We start from the raw sequence: 22210 nt of genomic DNA, 5'->3' as shown, positions 1-22210 counted from the left end.
TTTTTTTACAACTAGAGAGGGAGCTGGAGAGATAAAACTGTTTAATTAAAATACCAGAAATCTAGACTACTTCTGTCTTAAAATGAGAACGCTAATGAAAATAAGGACCTTTAACTGTTATGTTAAAAAAAAAAAGCCTTGTACAACTGGACAGATATCAATCAATACAGGGATCAATTATTCTCCATGTGCCTTTACACCAGCTGGGCTTGAAATTAACTTTTTTTTGCCATTTTTTACATGTCCAAAAGCTCAAACACTTGTTCCAAAAAAAAAGGTCTGTGACACAATTTTCACATCATTGTATGATGCAAGGAACCACTTTTCAAAATAAAATGCAGTTCTATATTTTTTACCATAGAGAATCAGACAAAAATGTTGGCCACACTCAGCCTAATGGCTTCGTTGGACGTTCAAGCCTGTCTCAAAATACAACACTACCGCTTCAAGGCTCTTCTGGAGGATGGTTGGCCATTTTCGGTAGCCAATAAAATATTGCACCATTACAATTACAACCAAATACTTTTTATGTCTTTAGAAAATAATTGCCTACAGGGCTCGTCCTGTCATCCCTGGGACGATAAACAATACATCTATGGTTTAAAAACAGACCCGGGGAGAATTCTGGGATGACAGATCCAAAATTCATACAACCATCGTAGATTAAAAAATTGTAAAAAATAATGGAGGATGCTGCAAAAGGTCAGACCATTTAGCATAAAATGTTGCTAAAGTTTAAAAATAAATCTTATTATAAGCTCAACAATGGCGCACATGGCTGTTGGATATGCGCAAATGTTCTAAAATGCAATTAGCAGGAAAATACCAAGTGGTTTTATGTGACAGAGAAGAAAATATCCATTAGAAATTAAGAAAGAGGGGAGATTTAAAGATGCATCAACTAGCATTGGTTACTAATATGACACATAAAACTTCCAAGTTTTAGACAATTACATTTATGGTTAAATAGTTTCAAAATGCTTCTGCTCAGATTCAAGGTGTGTGATCTGGCAACAGGCACGGTCCTTCACTCTCCAGTTTTGTGACCATTTAGTCTGAACAAACACTGCCTCGTGTAGCCTATGTCAACAGAATCAAGCCTTTAGATGTTAATGTTAGGCAAATTATCTTTCAAAATGTTTGTCAAACATGACAGCTGCTTAGCCTATATTTATGCCATTAAAAGTCTCATTAAAACTTTGCTACATTTTCTGGCGTCTCCCTCATGTCAGCATAGGTTTGGACATGATGTGCATATCACCTACCCTATGACATGTTTTTTAAATTTATGTACATGAAAAATTGATTTGAATATTAAAGCCATTGTCTATTGAATATTGTATCAGGGCCCTCCTTGTTTGATATTGTGAATTTTGTGTGATTTGTTTTACTTGTCCATTCGGACAACTTAAATTGATATTCTTCTTGTCCGACAATTTAAAAAAAATAAAAAATCCTGGACAAGCATTTATGTCGAGCCCTGACCAGTATGGCATATTAGGGTAGCTGAGCACACTATAGATAGAAAAGATACACAGGAGTACATGTCCTGGTAATCCGTCTGGCCCTGCGGCCTTGTGAATGTTAACCTGTTGTGTGTTTTTCATCTGCGTTACCGAGCATGCGCTGACCAACTGGCAAATGTCTTCACGCTGACCAACTGGCAAATGTTTTCACTGACATTTTCAACCTGTCCCTGGCAGTCTGTAATACCAACATATTGCAAGCAGATCATAGTTCCTGTTCTCAAGAACACTAAGGTAACATGCCTAAATGACTACCGACCAGTAGCACACACGTCTGTAGCCATGACGTGATTTGAACTCCACACTACCCTTTCCCACCTGGACAAAAGGAACACCTATGTGAGAATGCTATTCATTGACTACAGCTCACCGTTCAAAACCATAGTGCCCTCAAAGCTCATCACTAAGCTAAGAACCCTGGGACTAAACACCTCCCTCTGCAGCTGGATCCTGGACTTCCTGATGGGCCGCCCCCAGTTGGTAAGGGTAGGTAACAACACATCTGCCATGCTGATCCTCAACATGGGGGCCCCACAGGGGTGCGTGCTTAGTCCCCTCCTGAAATCCCTGTTCACTCATGACTGCACGGCCAGGCACGACTCCAACACCATCATCAAGTTTGCCGATGACACAAAAATGGTAGGCCTGATCACTGGCAACGATGAGACAGCCTATAGGGAGGAGGTCAGTGACCTGGCAGGACAACAATCTCTCACTCAACGTGATCAAGACAAAGGAGATGATTGTGGACAATAGGAAAAGGAGGGCCGAGCATGCCCCCATTCTCATCGACGGGGCTGTAGTGGAGCAGGTTGAAAGCTTCAAGTTCCTTGGTGTCCACATCACCAACAAACTATCATGGTCTAAACACACTAAGACAGTTGTGAAGAGGGCACAACAAAACCTATTCCCCCTCAGGAGACTGAAAATATTTGGCATGGGTCCTCAGATCCTCAAAAGGTTCTATAGCTGCACCATCGAGAGCATCCTGGCTGGTTGCGTCACTACCTGGTATGGCAACTGCTCGGCCTTTGACCGCAAGGCACTACAGAGGGTAGTGCGTACGGCACAGTGCATCACTGGGGCCAAGCTTCCTGCCATCCAGGACGGTATCAGAGGAAGGCCCTAAAAATTGTCAGACTCCAGCCACCCTAGTCATAGACTGTTCTCTCTGCAACCACACAGCAAGCAGTACCAAGTCTAGGTGCAAACCGCTTCTTGAAGAAAAAGAAACGCACACCTATTAAGACGAGGTGCTGGCTAGCGGAGTAGAAACTTGAAAATAAAAGAGAGCCGCACACTCTAGGAGCTCAGATGCAAAAATTTAATACCAACGTTTCGACAGCCAAGCTGTCTTCATCAGGGTAAACCGCTTCTTAACAGCTTCTACCCCCAAGCCATAAGACTCCTGAACAGCTAATGAAAGGGCTACCCAGACCCCTCTTCTACACTGCTACTACTACTACTACTACCTGTTTATTATCAATGCATAGTCACTACTACTACTACTACCACCACCACCTGTTTATTATCAATGCATAGTCACTTTAATGCTACCTACATGTACATATTACCTTGACTAACCGGTGCCCCCGCACATTGACTTTGTACCGGTAACCCCTGTATATAGCCTCGCTATTGTTATTTTACTGCTGCTGTTTAATTATTTGTAACTTTTTTTAAACATTTTTTACTTAACCCTTATTTCTCTTAAAACTTCTTAAAGCATTGTTGGTTAAGGGCTTGTAAGTAAGCATTTCACTGTAAGGTCTACCTACACCTGTTGTATTCGGTGCATGTGACAAATAAAATGTGATTTGAATTTGAATTTCTGAGAAGAAAGTTAATAGGCCTATAATTACTAATGGCAATATCAATACTATGATAAAGTAAACGCCAATAAAAACATCATTCTTGAGAGGCAGGTCTAACCTGTTTTCTGTATCCTCCATAGTGCTTGGATTATGAGATGAAACCAAAATTAGATAATTAAAAATTGCTGCTGATACAGTTATTCAGTAGAACACTAGCCAGCTAATAGCTCACTGCGTGGTATGCCCATCCCCCACTCCCTTCCTCTTTCATAGATTGTGTGAGGACTACCTGCAGAAACTCAAAATGTCCGCCAGTGCTGGTGCAATGGACAACCAGGTTTAGCACTTTGGCAGCTGTTGACTGAAACATCAACTTGAGCAAGAGGACTAGAGTTTAAACTCCTCCTACTTTTAGGTATAATTTTACTCTTCGCATAATTATACATACAATAGGGAATGTATCGAACGATCGCAATTTATGACATTCTTTGTGTGTTCTATGGACTCCTATTGCTAACAAAGAAATCAAAAGAATGCTGACTCTTTGATTGAGATACTTATTTGACCAAAATGTCCTTTGAATGGAAGATGAAAAATAATATGTTCAGTAACATTTTGACATCATAACTTTACTATAATAATTATTAACATGTTATTTTCTCATCTCTGATATGATACAAAATGAATAAAATCACTGCTATGTTACAACAGCTCTGTTAACATTCCAATGTTACTGCACACTGTGCGTAGGCTTCCCCTCACCACTCCTCTTTCATTACACGCGTTCCGGATTCACTGCAGAAAAAACAAAATGTCCGCCAACTCTGCTGTATGCGCAGCCAGCCAGACTGAGCCCCCACACACTGCTAACTGAACACGCATCCAATCCATTGTAGTACAACAGTGCATCAACTTACATCACCTTCATGTTAATATGTTACCTGCTCTGTATGCCAATTTTGCACAGGCTGTTTCGTTAGTTTTTATTTGTATAAAAAAAAGTAGGTTAAGTTTCTTTTTCAAAGTAGTTATGATCCTCATCCATCCCACATAATGTTGTGTTAGGTTATGCTGATCAATTAGTTAAATGTATTTCATTTGGGTATATTTTCTCCTGAAGGTCCATGATGCGGTTCAAGCTAGTCCTACGCTGTACTATATACTGCAGCAATTATAGATTGATGTGGGCCATAGATGATTGGTTTCTGGTCTGCAATAGCTGTAAACTGTCCACTGTATACCTCCAAACTGGAGGAAAAAAAAGACTCCTCATCACCATCTTGTTCTTGCTTCTATTCCTTTGGTAATGTTTGTCTTCTCTGACCAACCTTTGTGATTTACTAGGCTAGTAGTACTTGACTAGTACTGTGTTCTGTTCATAGCTCACAACAATTCTAGAGGGGTATGTGGCTACACAGCAGCACAACAATTCACAGAATCTCAAAAGGCTTGAAAATAATGGGCACATCTGTGATTGCAGCGCATTATAAATATATTTCCAGTGATCTGCCCATTCCTGAATTCATCCATATGACAACACAGGCACTGGCAAACATCTCAAAATTACTAAGCAGGTATACAGGTATGCAATTCCTCAAGTACTTGTAAAACTGCTGATCTTTCAAATCATTAACAAAGGGCTACAAAGGGCTAAATTAAATACAAAAAACCTGTCACACAGCAAGACAGGTTTGGTCAAACCAAAAAGTTGGCAGAGATGGGCTCCAAGCCTATGGCTCCAAGCCATAGTCCAAGCTACAGTTTTCTTTCGTGACTATTTTCTCCTGCTGCATCCTCAGGTTGATGGCATACATTTCAGAAACTCCTTTCAGACAATAATTTCTGTGAAAATTCCCTCCCTTTTCAGATCTCTCCCAAGACACAGGCTATCAGTCTCAGCAATGTCGAGTAAACTTTGTATGTTAAATTTCACAACTGATTTGGCTGAGGTAGGTCGTCTGCAGAAATCTTCAAGAATTCCTGCTCTTACTTTTCACTGCCTCGACAAGAACAAATTACGGATGACAGCCTCTGAATAATGAAACTTTTGTTAACTCGATCCAAGATGATTTTATATTGTGTATTGAACCTTTATTTAACTAGGCAAGTTAAGAACAAATTCTTATTTACAATGAAGGCCTACCAGGGAACAGGGGCAGAACGACAGATTTTTACCTTGTCAGCTAGGGGATTTGAACCAGCAACCTTTCGGTTATTGGCTCTAACGCTCTAACCACTAGGCTACCTGCCGCCCCTATACCTTTCAAACCCCAGGTGTGTTTTTCAATTAGTGGCAAGGCGGGAGGAGCCAGCGCAACATGAGCTTTGATTAGTGTTCATATCCCAGTATTGATCAGAGACCGTTTGTGGTCTTATTGCTTTTTGTATTTTTTATAGATTCCCATAAGAATCTATTAGCCAATTAACCAATATGAGAAAACATTGGTAGATATAAAGATATTACATCCCTGTTAAAGCTCCTGTTCTTATTCCGGTGCCGATGATTCAAGACCGTTTTCACTTGTCAGACAAAGATTTTTACACATTCGGACTGGTTGCAAAGCATTGCTGCTAATACAATACTTAAGGCTTCTAGCATTCACCCCCAACCCTCTCATGTCCTCACACACAAATAGCAGGGCATGACAATCTAAATGCCAAGAATTATACTTTTTTACTACAGAAAATATATACAAATATTTTCTCCTAATACAAAACACAAATACAGCACTACTGTAAACATTATTATTATTATTTTTTTAAATAACACTTTATAAAAAAAATTATATTATCTACGTTTCGGAATTGTGGCTAGCATAGCACTACTTAATGGAAAATAATATATAGAACAATGGCTAAGTTAAATACTGAAATATAGGCCAAGATCATAGTCAGAACAGAGCAAACATCATTATAACTGTACAACAGTCTTCAAAAAAAGAAAGAAATTCAAGTAAACCTTGAACAGTAGTCTGGAGAAGAAGGCCTTCCGTTGGACAGAGGTTGTACGGGTGATTCGATTGGCTGTGTTGATTGTACTAGCAACAGCAGAGGGAGGAAGAAAAAAAGCGGGAGGGTGAGGGGACTAAGGTTGGACTGTTCCATCTGTTTCAGCATAGAGTGTTCTTGTGCAAGGCTGTGCATACAGTGAAACCATCAATCTCAGCCTCGTGGCTCAAGACAGCCAGCACAGGCAACACTGAGCCAGCACAGGCTGACAAACTGCACAGTGTAACACACTCAGAACAAAAGGATGGAAACAAAATGATTTTCCCCCTTTGGGATTTACCCCAGGGTAGCCATCTTAAAAGTGATTAAAACAAAAGCAAAATATACTTTTTTTTGTAACTTTGGCAGAAGCATGCAGCACAGAGACTGCTTTTTGCCCGCAAAAAAAACAGGCTAGCAGCGCAGTCAGTACAGAGTGCACAGCCTGACACACTTAGTACCACCCCTCCCCCACACTAGCAGTCTGTAGCTGCATGGAAAATTACAGCCTAGCTAGGACTAAACCATTCTGACGGGGGGAGAAGATTTTTCTCCAACTAGAGAGGGTGCTAGAGAGAACCGTTGAATTAACCACCAGAAATCTAGATTACTTCCGTCCTAAAATAAGAACGCAAGTGAAAATAAGGACCTTTTGCCGTAATGTTCAAAACAAGCCTGAGAGAGTACACCATAGACACCATAGTCAAATATATCAATGTTTACAAGTTGTAACATTTGACATATATCAATCAATCAGGGATCAATCATGTTCCTTGTACCTGAACATATCACTAGCCACTTTAAACAATGCTACTTAATATAATGTTTACATACCCTACATTACTCATCTCATTACTCATCTCATATGTACAGTGGGGCAGAAAAGTATTTAGTCAGCCACCAATTGTGCAAGTTCTCCCACTTAAAAAGATGAGGCCTGTAACATTCATCATAGGTACACTTCAACTATGACAGACAAAATTACAAAACAAAAACCAGAAAATCACATTGTAGGACTTTTAATGAATTTATTTGCAAATGATGGTGGAAAATAAGTATTTGGTCACCTACAAACAAGCCAGATTTCTTTCTCTCACAGACCTGTAACTTCTTCTTTAAGAGGCTCCTGTCCTCCACTCGTTACCTGTATTAATGGCACCTGTTTGAACTTGTTATCAGACACCTGTCCACAACCTCAAACAGTCACACTCCAAACTCCACTATGGCCAAGACCAAAGAGCTGTCAAAAGACACCAGAAACAAAATTGTAAACCTGCACCAGGCTGGGAAGACTGAATCTGCAATAGGTAAGCAGCTTGGTTTGAAGAAATCAACTGTGGGAGCAATTATTAGGAAATGGAAGACATACAAGACCACTGACAATCTCCCTCGATCTGGGGCTCCACGCAAGATCTCACCCCGTGGGGTCAAAATGATCACAAGAACGGTGAGTAAAAATCCCAGAACCACACGGGGGGACCTAGTGAATGACCTGCAGAGAGCTGGGACCAAAGTAACAAAGCCTACCATCAGTACCACACTACGCCGCCGGGGACTCAAATCCTGCAGTGCCAGACGTGTCCCCCTGCTTAAGCCAGTACATGTCCAGGCCCGTCTGAAGTTTGCTAGAGAGCATTTGGATGATCCAGAAGAGGATTGGGAGAATGTCATATGGTCAGATGAAACCAAAATATAACTTTTTGGTAAAAACTCAACTCGTCGTGTTTGGAGGACAAAGAATGCTGAGTTGCATCCAAAGAACACCATACCTACTGTGAAGCATGGGGGTGGAAACATCATGCTTTGGGGCTGTTTTTCTGCAAAGGGACCAGGACGACTGATCCGTGTAAAGGAAAGAATGAATGGGGCCATGTATCGTGAGATTTTGAGTGAAAACCTCCTTCCATCAGCAAGGGCATTGAATATGAAACGTGGCTGGGTCTTTCAGCATGACAATGATCCCAAACACACCGCCCGGGCAACGAAGGAGTGGCTTCGTAAGAAGTATTTCAAGGTCCTGGAGTGGCCTAGCCAGTCTCCAGATCTCAACCCCATAGAAAATCTTTGGAGGGAGTTGAAAGTCTGTTGCCCAGCAACAGCCCCAAAACATCACTGCTCTAGAGGAGATCTGCATGGAGGAATGGGCTAAAATACCAGCAACAGTGTGTGAAAACCTTGTGAAGACTTACAGAAAACGTTTGACCTCTGTCAATGCCAACAAAGGATATATAACAAAGTATTGAGTTAAACTTTTGTTATTGACCAAATACTTATTTTCCACCATAATTTGCAAATAAATACATTTAAAATCCTACAATGTGATTTTCTGGATTTCTTTTCTCCTTTTGTCTGTCATAGTTGAAGTGTACCTATGATGAAAATTACAGGCCTCTCATCTTTTTAAGTGGGAGAACTTGCACAATTGGTGGCTAACTAAATACTTTTTTGCCCCACTGTGTATGTATATACTGTACTCTATCATCTACTGCATCGTTATGTAATACATGTATCACTAGCCACTTTAAACTATGCCACTTTGTTTACATACCCCACATTACTCATCTCATATGTATATACTGTACTCGATACCATCTACTGCATCTTGCCTATGCCGTTCTGTACTATCACTCATTCATATATCTTTATGTACATATTCTTTATCCCTTTACACGTGTGTGTGTATAAGGTAGTCGTTTTGGAATTGTTAGGTTAGATTACTCGTTGGTTATTACTGCATTGTCGGAACTAGAAGCACAAGCATTTCGCTACACTCGCATTAACATCTGCTAACCATGTGTATGTGACAAATAACATTTGATTTGAACACCAGTATGGAATATTAATGGCAGCTGAGCACACTATAGATAGAAAAGATACACAAGAAACACAGGTGAAAGTATAAAAATATAGAAATAACTTCATAAATTAAAAAGGCCTATAACTAATGTCAATAGCAATACAATGATAAAGCGAACATGCATAAAAACAATTATGGTAGTAGATAAATTACTCCTTTTTGAGTCAGGACTATGTTTTGTTTCTTGCATATTTCTTGGATTACAAGATGAAACCTAAGATCATTTAAAAATTCTGCTGATATTACAGTTATTCAGTACAACTAACACTAGCCAGCTAATAGCTCACTGCGTAGTATGCCCACCCCCCACTCCCTTCCTCTTTCATAGACTGCCTGAGGACTGCCAGCAGAAACTCAAAATGTCCGCCAGTGCTGCTGCTATGTGCAGCCAGGCTTAGCACTTGGCAGCTGTTGGCTGAAACATTCACTTGTGCAGGAGGACTAGAGAGATTAAACTCCTCCCACTTTAAGGTATCATTTTATTCTTACCATAATTATACAATGGGGATTGTACCGAAAGACCGCACTTCATAACCTATCGCTAACAATGACACCGAAAGATCGCTGACTCTGATTGAGATACTGATTTGAACAGAGATGTTCCATGCTTTTTCAGCTCTCATGCAGTTTACAGACCTCCTCCAGTATCTTACTCACTGAGCTTTGTGTCCTCTTTTTCACTATCGGGGTTCTCCTTAGAACTTGACCACTGACCTCAGAGTGCCTCTAGAATTAAGTCAAGCTTGGAATTGTTACTCTATATTCTAGTAGTTAAAGAAGGGCTAAATGAATGACAGCTGTATGACTTGTTCACACAATAACGATTGCTCACAAATTCTGGGTTTGTAGGAAAGCCCAAGTCTTTGGCATCCATCCCACTTCCAATTGTTACCCTGTCGGTCCAATGTTCCCTCTGATTAGGTGCTTTGTGACAAAGACAATACTCAATGCTGTGCTTCATCTTGGCCAGGTCGCAGTTGTTAAAGGTGAACTACAATTTTTAAGAATTAAATAAAAAATGCAATTGCTGTCCAAAAGGCTGGGTGACCTTAAGTAAATGTTCAACCAGGTGGGAGTTGTATTTGTTTCATTTTTTTTTAACCTTTAACTAGGCAAGTCAGTTAAGAACAAATTCTTATTTTCAATGACGGCCTTGGAACAGTGGCTTAACTGCCTTGTTCAGGGTCAGAAAGGTGGGGCGGCAGGTAGCCTAGTGGTTAGAGCGTTGGACTAGTAACCAAAAGGTTGCAAGATCGAATCCCATCGGCATGACACACCATGTGCAGATCTGTTCACCGTTTTTTTTTTACATAAATTTTACATACATAACAGGCCTACTGCGTAGTATGTCTGAACCAATACAAACAAAAAAAATTAAAAAATGCATTGGGCTTGATTTATTTCAGTCTCCCTCTTGTCTCTTGTCTATCATGGATTAAAAAAACAATGAAAGTTTCTCAAGTATTTTCAAGGCAAATAATATTGATGTGTAATCTTGTCGCAAATAAGATTTTGTGATGTGTAATTTAGATTTATAACCCTGCCAAACCCCCAAAATCCCTGGTATCTTTAACCACAAGGTTGTTCTATTCCACAGGACAAGAAACCCAGTGACCACCCAGTACCAAGGTGAACTACCCAATCTGTCTAAAATCAATTGTACGTTGAAAGTCCAAATATTGCTAACAATTTGAGAAATTCCTTGCTAACCAGCTACTACAAAAAAATATAAGTCGAAGTAACCTACCGACATATTTTATAAGGCCCTATGTTTTATTTTTTTGCCCGATTCGTTTAGTTTTTTCCCAAATTCCGTTCCCCCCCTAGGGGGAATAACCAGGTTTTCACTCTCAAAAATCACACATTTATTTATAGAAAAAAAAGAATTTGTCCACAACAATGCTTAAACCTCATCAGGATACTACTCGAGGTCTGAGAAAAATAGAAGACATTTTGATTTTGGGGTGTAGTTACCCTTTAATGCACCAGCAAGATACCTTTGTTTGGTTAGCAACATTTCTCTAGCACTTGTTTTGCAGTGTGTGCAAAACAAATGGCCACTGGATTGATGCAAATAATCGTAATATCATTTTGCCATTACTTTGTAGTTAACATTAAATTTCGTTTTTTTTTTTTTAGGAAAGCCTTTCCATCCCTATCAGAAGGTTATCATTAGCACCATTGCTAATTGCTACACAAAGTGTAGACATATGCACGCTCCACACACACACACACACAGAGGGACATTCCTGTGTCTTTTCAGAAAGTGCAGGAAAATACAAATCACTGATGGATTTTGAACATGTTTTATGATTAATTTGGGCAATTTAATGGATTTTCTAATAAGTTCAATACATTTAGTTGATTTCCTACTAAGTTCAATATATTTTTGAATATTGATCAATTCTGTTTTAATATCTGGATTCAGTAATTCTGTACCTCGTTCTCCTCAATGCAGATTTTATAGGGCCCTATACTAGTAACTGATAGTGGTGCAATCATTAGACCCGAGCAACACAGTACATATACCACTACATTACACCCTGGGGGTTCTGTGAACACTTTTATTATAGATCTGCAAGACTGTACATAATATTCTTTACTGGTCTAATGAGTGCCATGAAGTATTTTATTCAATAGCAGTTCATGGCTTTATGTGAATGACTCCTGTGAGAAGCAGAATAATAATTGTTATAAATTATAATTAGGCCTGATTCTCATCCATAATGCAGGTTGGTTCATGCATTCCTCGCTGAAAATGAACACATAATTTCTCTCAAGTTTGTACATCAGACATTTTGACACACATACACAAAAATGTTTTAAGTATTTAAATAACCACCTGTTTAAATGACCTTGGGATATAAAACAATCAATGATTCATGAAATGTCCAAAGCACCAAAGACGAACATAAATATTGACTCAAGATCACATTGGGAACACGTTCCTCCCCCTGCTCTCTCAATCAGGTTGTTAGCCAATCCAGAGGCAGTGTAAAAGGAACCAGCTAGAACCTGCTGAAACCAGTTTAAGCAATGTTATTTAGACAAGGGAAGAATCATTCAATATACTCTACTTCCTACTTTACAGTGTTAACTCCGACCTTCAGTTTTTAAGAATTCTGGCATGAATAGCCCTGGGGATCCAGAACAAGGAGTGATATATGGAATACGTTTCCTACATTAGCCTACAGGCATATTAGATAAATATATGTAAGTGACTAACCTACATTGCTAACTGACCACAAATGGGATTAGGCTAGTACAAGACGTTATGCTGGTGTTAGGCCTATATTTCTGTTATGTAAAGTACCATTAAAGATGTCTATCACATGAACGGGTAAAACGTTCAGGGGTGGGGTGGCTGCACCTTATAGTTCTGTTATAGACTTGACCTGTAGGCCTTCACACAAATGTTACTCCACAAATCCTGTTAAGTGTAGGCTATCTTGAGTGAAATGTTGCTCTCGTTTTTTATGCTGCCCATCCCCCACACGACTGTTCTGTAGCGACTCACAGCAGCAGTCACAACGTGGAAGTAGTCTTCAAGTGGTCCAACCTCACTAGCCTAAATATTTCCGGATTGAGATGAAGTACATAACACATATTTTCAAATACTACGCACACAACTGGTATTCGGAGCTTTCATACTTCTGAACTAAATACCTTCCACGATGCAAAAAAACTAATGGAATCACAGAATACAGGCATCTGAATGGTATTCCGATTATTGTAATGTCTGTAAAATTTGAAGGCCTAAACTGTACAACAAAGCACTGATTAAGTGAGCATCTGGAGACTGTTTTCCTCCCAGGCCAGACAGGGGTTCCTTGCTTTGCTACTGATTGCCCACACAGAACTGATTGCACATTTCTCATATTTGTGCTGCATTGGTGTCAGTCCCTCCCTTGGGTTATGTTCATCCATAGACTGGCTGTTCGATTCACTGAAACTGGTTGATCAAGGAGTGTCCTGTGTGGCTCGGTTGGTGGAGCACTGCGCTTGTGTCGCAGGGTCGTGGGTTTGATTCCCTCTAGGGCCATTCACATTAAAATGTATGCACACACTGATGTAAATCACTTTGGATAAAAGTCTGCTAAATGGTATATATTATTATAAGGCTATATCATACTCTGGGTCCCGAGACAGGTTGGGTATGACTGATCAGGGTTGGTGAGGTCGCTTGAGGCAGACATCTTGGTTTGACAGAAGGTGAAAGAGGGATTGTTTCGAACCAGTTACAGTCCAATACTACCACAAACAGTTAACTGTCTTGTTGAACCAGATTGAAAAATTAACCAAAATAAACTCAACATCTTCGTTAACCAAATTCAAAAGTGTCTATGTGGAGAAACTCGCCATGCTATCGTTTTTCTATGAAAAACTTACAACAGTCATTTCTACAAAGTTATTTATCTGAAACTAGGATGACACGACAATGTCTCTTCTTGACACAAGAACGCGTACCTATTTTTTCTTACAGAAATGTGCATATGGTTTATTAACATTAGGTAATTATTCAACAATGATGTATTATTTCAAAGGGTATATCAGATTTTTCTGGTAATTCTCACATAGAACTTCATTGGGATTAAAGACGTTTGAAAATACTTTTAACATTTGTATCACTAACCATTTTTGAGAAAAATAATGATTAAAGTGGCCATTTTAGACACTTTTTAGACCAATACACGCCTCCTGTAAAGACACGATGATTTGTGAACCGTACATGATCCAGACAACATCTTCCTCCTTATATTGTTCTCTCAAATATGGAGTATGTGTACATTCCGAAGTATCATGTATGGTTCATAGATCATAGTCTTACAGGAAACATGTATAGGTAAAAAAAAAAGGCCTTAAATGTACACTTTCACCATATGATTTGTGATACAAATGTAAAAAAACATGTCAAACATCCTTCCTCCCAATGAAGTTTCTATGTGAGAATTGCCAAAACAATCGGAGATTACAAAAATATTTTTCTCTCCCGCTGGCATGGAATCGCCCAATAGCTATTAACTAGCCAATATAAAATATTAATATAGTCTATGACAACTGCAAAAGCCTAGCTTTTGTCCTGAATTCTGCCTCCTTTTCAGTTAGCCCCGAAAACGCAGGCATATGGATGCCTGGAAAAGCAGTGGGGGAGGGATAACTGTCAGCAGGACTGTACCATCTTCCTCAGAGGGGAGACTAAAGTGGATGAGGGGGCATACACACTTGGTGTGAACGAACTGGAACTACTGGTACTCATATTTACAATGAAACGTTAAAGGTAATAAACTACTTTACACGAGGGAACTGAAAACCCCCCAGAACAAATGCAATCTCAAGTCTCTACACAAATGAACATGAACTAACTCACCAATGTGCCTGAAATAACTTATTTTTAAAGCCCAAATTTGCCTAAAACACACACAGAAAGTTGCACCAATAGAACAAATATACAAAACAAAAACGCACAACTATCCAGTAAACAATTGGTCTACACAGGAGACGTTGGAACACCCCTCCCCCTCACTAACACAGTCACTCACAGACAGACTGTGTACTGAGTGGAAAAGTACAGCAAACCAGGGCCGTACCACTTTAAGAAGCCAGGGGGGGTTGAGATCAAATAACAAGACAAGAGGGGAGAGTAATGCTTGAACATTAAAAACACATTTTTTTACATTCAAAAATATTATTTTTTATAAGAAACTATACCAATAATAGGTGTTTCAATATTTATCAAAAACAACTTGAAATAGTTCACGTTAAAGGAGATTGCGTATTAATTCTGTAATTCTACGTACACCTTACGTTACACTAATAGACTACAATGTGGTTCCAAACTGATTACAATATGTGTAAAAAACATCTAGGCATACCTGAAACGATGCTTCCAGGGGTGCACTAGGTTTCTTCAAGCATGAACAGCCTTTCACGTATGCTAGTACATACAGTGAGACGAGCATTCCAATTCCAGCACAAAATATGTCTCCAAGAGAGATGTCTGCCCTCGATGTAAGTCACATAGTTTACAATACTGTTCATTTTAGGACTGTGTGGAAACAGAAGGAGAAAAGCTAATTCTAGGCCTATGCCCACATGTAATCTGATAATAATCTTTCCAATGTAATGAAAACGTGTTCGGGAAAGTAATTGTGTCTGTTCACCATCATTTCTATTTTCGTAGACCAAAGAAAGTTCCAATTGCTATAGAGAGCACATTGGGAGCAGATATTCAAAATGCCTTCTACACAGCCAACAAGAACAAAAATGGCAGTACTCTTCAAAGACCCAAGACTTTGAAAGTGATAGATTGTCTAAAATGTTATCATATAGTTGTTATCATATATAATTATTATGCATTTCCTGGGAGGCTAATGCAGCTAGCTGAGTGCTAACTATTCACTATCCCATCCCCTCCCCCACACACAAACACTGCGCTGCCACATTTTCTGACGGTGCCACTTATTATTGCAGCAACTCAAAATGGCCACCATAGTTGCTGTTAGCTAGGTTTTTTCCATGTGCTTGATCCCCAATGTGTAACAATGTCAGGGAATACTTTGCAGTCACATTAAGGTTGTTTCCTAAAGTTCCTACTGGTGCTGAATTAAGACATATGCTAAATGTATTTATGTGCTACTCATACATTTTACATGTTATTGCTGATGTTAGAGCGAGACTCCTCATACAGTGGCTCTAAAGAAAAGAAAAGATTTTGTCATTCAATGTTGTGTCTGTGTTTCCATAGTGTCTGTACCAATACTTTGTCTCAATATCTCATGGTAGTTTGACATTACTTGCTCTTTGTTTGGTTGCTAGTTTTGAAACTGAAATGGTTGATGGCTATTTACAAACTTGACAATATTTGCAAATATTCTGATCTTGAAAAGAGGCTATCAGTCTGATTACTAAAATGATTTAAGCCAGATAACCCCTTTCATTGTAATACTGCAACATCTCAACTGACACCCTCCAGCATCACCCGATCCTACATAGGCTTCTTCCATGCTTCCCTGCAAACATTTTATACATCTTTTAATTTACTATCATTGATAATTCCTTTTGAAACAAATTCCTTGCTTCATTTATAGAGCAAGAAGCAACATTTATTGTTATAGCCCCAGTGACTTGCACTCACAACTTTGTCAATGTTTGGTGGCCGTCATGGTTATAAAGAAGTTGTCAAGGTTGAAGGGGATCACATCATCTCAACCAATGGGGTTGTCTAGATTCTGAGTGCATCGACATAGGCTTGATCAGTGGTTCTCAACTGGTTTTTCCCCGGGACCCATATTGAACCAGGTTGTCTCAGTTGCGACCCAATATTCGCATTGCCAAAACACAATCTGAAAATTTTTTTTATGCTATATTGATAGTAAATGCAGCAATTATATGACAAGGAAACAACATTCCCACTGCTTTCATTTTCAAAAATACAACTTTGCCCATGTCCTTGATTAAGAATGTTAATAAACTCACTGGCTTTAGACCACAAAATCAACCAAAATAGTGTTGCTATACTACACATGTTCTACCTGGTTTAAGTCAAGATTTTATTTTATTCCAGACACCCGCGACCCACAAAACCTCCTTGGGTCACAACCCATCAATTGAGAATCACTGGGCTAGGTTATGATGGACTATAACCTGTAGATGGCGTGTGCATTTCCAAATTATGACACCAAATAATATAAAGTATGGTAGTTAGCGTGCCAACAAGCTATGCTGTGAAACAAACCGCTTTAGCTGCCTAGGCTTGCAACATTCACTTGTACTTGATACATGTTTTTCGATGAAAGCACATTTTTGTCTTCAAAGAAACATAACATTTTGGGCAGCAACAAAAAATGTACAGCCAGATACAAAGCAAACATAAGAAATACTAAATATAATTACATTTGCAGCTATCTTTTGGTAGATATATACACACACACACACATTATAATATATATATATATATATATTGTGTATAGACAGACTTAAAAAAAAATATATAAAATATATATATATTTAAAATCACACAATCTTAAAAATTATAATAATAATAATAATAATAAAATAAAATATATATACACATTTTAAATGTGTGCTTGTGTGTATATAAACACACACATTTTTTAAATATATATATTTTGGTAGATATATAAACACACATATATCTTTAAATATATACCAACAAACAATTGTATTTCTCTACTCAATAGCCAAAAATCTAAAATGATTTTGCTAACAGTTAACGTTAGCTAGCTAGCGCCCCCCTTCACCCCACCTCACTTTTTTTCACGTCCATGTCCCTGCCAAGACCAGTCTACATCGTAAGCTAATGTTTTACACTTACTCGTTCAAGAACATGACAGAAAAAAAAAGAAACGTCTATTTTATAGAGAAAGTGACACATTTTAAATAGACAAAAATAAAACTGTTGGAATGATCTGTAAAAACAGTTAAGACAGCTAGCATGCTAGCTAACTCACCGATGCTTCTGAATTCTGCCTGTTTCCCGCGAAATAGCCGGTATCCGCACGAGCTGAATGTGCTCCTCGCTCACAACATCGATCGATGTATAATGTGCAGAGGATCGCAAACTGAACCAAGGGAAAAAACGTAAATATGAGCGTGATAGTGACGCGGACACACCGGCTTGAAAGAACACCAAAACAAAACCTGTGCATGCAGACTGTTCTCAGCGACTACAGTCAGTCATCCACCACTGTGTTGCCAGCTCCTCCTCCTTCGTAGTCAAGGGGAGGGGGTTGAGTGCGTGAGAGCAGTCTAGGCACCTCCTACTAGATGTCGTCCATGACAGAAAACAACGTGAAAGCTGGTAGGAGTAGCTTTAAAAAAAAATCAAGTACAGTATGAATACTGTCGTCTATGAAGTTTTTTTTTAATTCAACAAGGTAAGTAGAAGTTGAAGGAAATTATATGTGTTGAAGAGAGAACAGAACCATTTCTAACTTGATTTTCTTAGATCTGTGAGGGTATGAAAGACTTGTGTAACTTTCACAGACTACCTGATCGCCTGAGGGTATGCAAGACTTGTGTAGACTTTCACAGACTACCTGATCACCTGCTCTACTAGGAGAATAGACAGTATTAGTCACAAGACCGCCATAGTGGAAGACATGGCAAGAAGAGGGGGATGGGGTGTGGTCTTGTCTGATGGGGGAAGGGTGAGGGAAGTATGAAGGGAGCAGGGGTGGAATTCATAAGTGGGAGGGGTCTGTTTAAGAACAGTGGCAACACAAGTATACTAAAAACAGTTTATAATTATAGTAAAGTATAACATCTTTGGTGGAAATTATGTATTGTACTTTTATTTTTTTTATTCATGCCACATCCTAGAAAAGTTTCATCTGAAACTCCAGTGCTTGTGATCTGTGGGCTCTCTTTGTAGCTGTTAAGCATTTAAACTGTTCAAAAGCTATAGTTGTTCATAGCAGCAGAGCAACATAAGTGTCTAAAAACCAAATTGTCTATAGATAGTGGTGATTTGTTCGTTTTGTGGCTTCAAATTTAGGATCTAAATCGTAAAGGAAAAAGGAAGAAACAAAAAAAACAGAAAGGTAAGACTCGTTTTAGGCCAGACTGAACAAAAAAGATGCTCAACTGCTTCAAGTGCTAAATTGTTCTGATCATAGGTTAAAGTGATTTAGTAGACCTATATGTACAACATATGCATCCAGAGCCAAAATAACATATGCAAATTTATTCATCATTGGGAAAAATTACATTTACTGACATTTACTCATTTTCGCACATCCCATGAGCTAATTTCAGGTCGGACATTTTGTCTCGCTGGCACGTCTGCAGGCGAACTCTTTTTCAATTAAAATGTCTGCTTGTGCCACTGTAGTTCCACCAATGACCAATAGAGGTCTTTAAAAATATATATGTGATTAAAATGTTTATGCCTGAAATGTCTGGAATTTGATTTAACACGTTTTCTTGTTTAGCTACTGTATTTAATTTCTTTGGTTAATCTCCTGGTTTGTGCGTTTTTCTGGAATTGATTATATCCACTTTCCCTAGCGAACCACTTTATTTTGGGGGGGGGTTGATTTATTTGATTGAATCACCATGTTAAAAATCTGTCTTGCACATACCCAATCAGAACTAAACTGCCTATTCTTTATAATTGTTTCCCCCCTCACTGCTAAAACTTACTGCATCACAATTAACTTGGAGAAAAGGGTACACGCATACACACAGTCAAACATACACACAGTCAAAACACCTTGCTACATACAGTTCATCAGTGAGAGAGTGACTGTAATATGCTCCTCCCCTTTCTCCACAAAGGGAGGGGGTGCTTCCAGCCCTAGCCAGCTGTGTGACAAACTTAAGCAGAACTGGCATTGAAAAACACAGACAATGGGCACCTTCAAGCCATAGAGATAGATAGAGGACTCATCTTTATCATTTCCATCATAGCGTCTGTGACTGCATTGGGAGCGCCATTGAGGCAATCTCCATTTTGAAGTAGTACATTTTCTTCTTCTTCAGGAGGGATCAGCCAATAAAGTTGGAAGTCCCACCCAGTTGACTACATTAAGATGGTGGAAGCTCTCAATGGTGCTTCCCATGCTAACGCAGACTTTTGGCCACTAGAGGCCTCTATCATTCTCTATGGTTCGAGCAGCTCAAGTGTGTTGCATTATGGAGACAAAGATTGTCAGACTTGCGCCTACATGTGGACTGCATGAACTTTACAAAAACCATGTGATCAAAGGGCATGCCGTTAATGGGCTTGTCAATGACAGTGCAGGCGAATGCCGACTGACTGATCTACAAAGAACCTTGTTTAATAAATAACTACTCATGATACATTACAGTTTTGATCCTCTCTAACAGTCTTTGATGAAGTTGTCTTCAAGTCGCTGCAGTTGCGTCATACCAACTGCACCATGCAGCCATCACCTGCATTGAGGCACTATTTGTCAGCCAATCATTCGGGTGTTTTTGGTTGACTCACGACGTTACTGAAACAGGGACTAACTTTGACACAATTCTAAAGCTACAGGAGATACAAATTAAAGTGATATTTAAGATCTCTAACCAATTATTTGCAAACAAGTTCAATCAAATACATTTTTATTCCTCACATGCTTTGTAAACGGCAGGTAGCCTAGTGGTTATAGCGTTGGGCCAATAACCGAAAGGTTGCTAGATCAATCCCCAAGCTGTCAAGGTAAAAATCTGTCTTTCTGCCCCTGAAAAAGGCAGTTAACTCACTGTTCCTAGGCCATCCTTGTAAATAAGAATTTACTTGCCTAGTTAAATAAACAACAGGTGTAGACTAAAACTGAAACGCTTACTTACGGGCCATTCCCAACAATGTAGAAAGAAAATTGATAAATAATAGAAATGTAATAGTAAATACACAATGAGTAACAATAACTTGACTATATACATGAGGTATCAAGTCGATGTGAAGGGAACGAGGTAATTGAGGTAGATATGTACATATAACTAGGAATGAAGTGACTAGTCAACAGGACAGATAAACAGTAGCAGCAGTGTGTTATGTGGGCTTGTAAAATTTTCATTTAAACATTTAGAAAGATATACAAATGTTTATTGAAAACAAATACATTTTCACAAATACATCGTTACAGTTAGTTAGCTAGCACATTTTTGCCATATTAGCATTGACATGAAACCAGTCAAAACACCTCAAAACAAGACATGGTATCAAGAACAAGATAAAACTAGCTGAAATGAGCCAACTGCGATTCCCTGCATGTCATTGTTGCTAGCTACAGCATCTGACTATTCAGAATTATAACTAAGCATGGCTTCCGGCAACAATGCACCCGTATAATTTGTGACGTTGTCAGCCAACCCGTCTATCTGATATGAAAGTCCCGCCTACTTCCTGCTGTACTGTTTTCTAATATATGTTTTTAATTATATCAACAAATTCATTAAAACGTGGTCATTTAAAATATATATACAATTTGTGGATTCATTTACTTTTTCCCAGTAGTGAAAGTAAGGAGGTCCGGTACGGTGTCAAAATAAATAGTGGGGGTACGCCATATCGGTAAAACATGAGCCTATTACAATAATTAAAACAACATTTCAAGAAAACGGTAGGCTATTACACCATTATTAATCACTACCGCATGTCAGAGGCATGAAACATTTGCGAATGGACTTAAACAGGTGGTATAGCCTAGGCTCCAAAATGTGATGTGGTTCGACCAGAACATTGACATTTTGCCAAGGCAGAGATGAGTGGCCGACACAGATGCAGACAGCAAATGACGCATCAATTCTGGCCAATTGACAATCGCCAAATGTCATTACACTTTTTGGTGATTTGTTGAAAATATGTCTCTTTTCATTCACCACTGTTTGGAGGCTTGAAGAACATGTGCGGCGGGTAGTATAGTAAAGGAGCCCTTTGAAGTGAGATGAAGCAGATGCTAAGCTACGGGACTGTTTTACTAGCACAGACTGGAATATGTTCCGGGATTCTTTCGATGGCATTGACGAGTACACCACATCAGTCACTGGCTTCATCAATAAGTGCATCGATTACGTCGTCCCCACAGTGACTGTACGTACATACCCCAACCAGAAGCCATGGATTACAGGCAACATCCACACTGAGCTAATGGGTAGAGCTGTCGCTTTCAAGGAGCGGGACTCAAACCCGGAAGCGTATAAGAAATCCTACTATGTCCTATGACGAACCATCAAACAGGCAAAGCGTCAATACAGGACTAAGATAGAATCGTACTACACTGGCTCTGACGCTCGTCAGATGTGGTAGGGCTTGCAAACTATTACAGACTACAAAGGGATGCACAGCCGAGAGCTGCCCAGTGACATGAGCCTACCAGACGAGCTAAATTGCTTCGAGGCAAGTAACACTGAAACATGCACGAGAGCATCAGCTGTTCCGGACAACTGTGTGATCACGCTCTCCGGATCCGATGTGAGTAAGACCTTTTAACAGGTCAACATTCATAAGGTCGCAGGGCCAGACAGATTACCAGGACGTGTACTCCGAGCATGCG

At 39.3% G+C, this 22210-nt stretch overlaps 1 protein-coding gene and 1 long non-coding RNA gene across 3 annotated transcripts in view; one reads left to right on the top strand and one right to left on the bottom strand.

Moving 5' to 3' along the window:
* LOC110485708 (activating transcription factor 7-interacting protein 1) overlaps positions 1 to 17955 on the bottom strand; it is a 60892-nt gene extending 42937 nt beyond the window's left edge. Inside the window, exon 1 of one of the 2 annotated variants that reach the window (XM_021556846.2) lies at positions 17657 to 17955. Coding sequence is in view for 1 of the 2 variants with exons in the window: in XM_036940349.1 (XP_036796244.1) it covers positions 6300 to 6457 (158 nt within the window). In the remaining variant the exon portion in view is untranslated. Of the gene's footprint in view, positions 1 to 6299; positions 6461 to 17656 lie in introns of those variants that run through there. The other variant, XM_036940349.1, reaches the window with a different exon arrangement.
* On the top strand, positions 17955 to 19098 carry LOC110485709. Its single transcript, XR_002467963.2, has 2 exons — positions 17955 to 18082; positions 18192 to 19098. It is a non-coding gene; the product is annotated as an uncharacterized LOC110485709 (long non-coding RNA).
* Positions 19099 to 22210: the final 3112 nt, after the last annotated feature.

The sequence above is a fragment of the Oncorhynchus mykiss genome, chromosome 13 (genome assembly GCF_013265735.2).
Source record: "Oncorhynchus mykiss isolate Arlee chromosome 13, USDA_OmykA_1.1, whole genome shotgun sequence".
Taxonomy (NCBI): domain Eukaryota; kingdom Metazoa; phylum Chordata; class Actinopteri; order Salmoniformes; family Salmonidae; genus Oncorhynchus; species Oncorhynchus mykiss.
The sequence above is the reverse complement of the archived record's forward strand: the minus strand, read 5'-3'. Positions and strand labels throughout refer to the sequence as shown.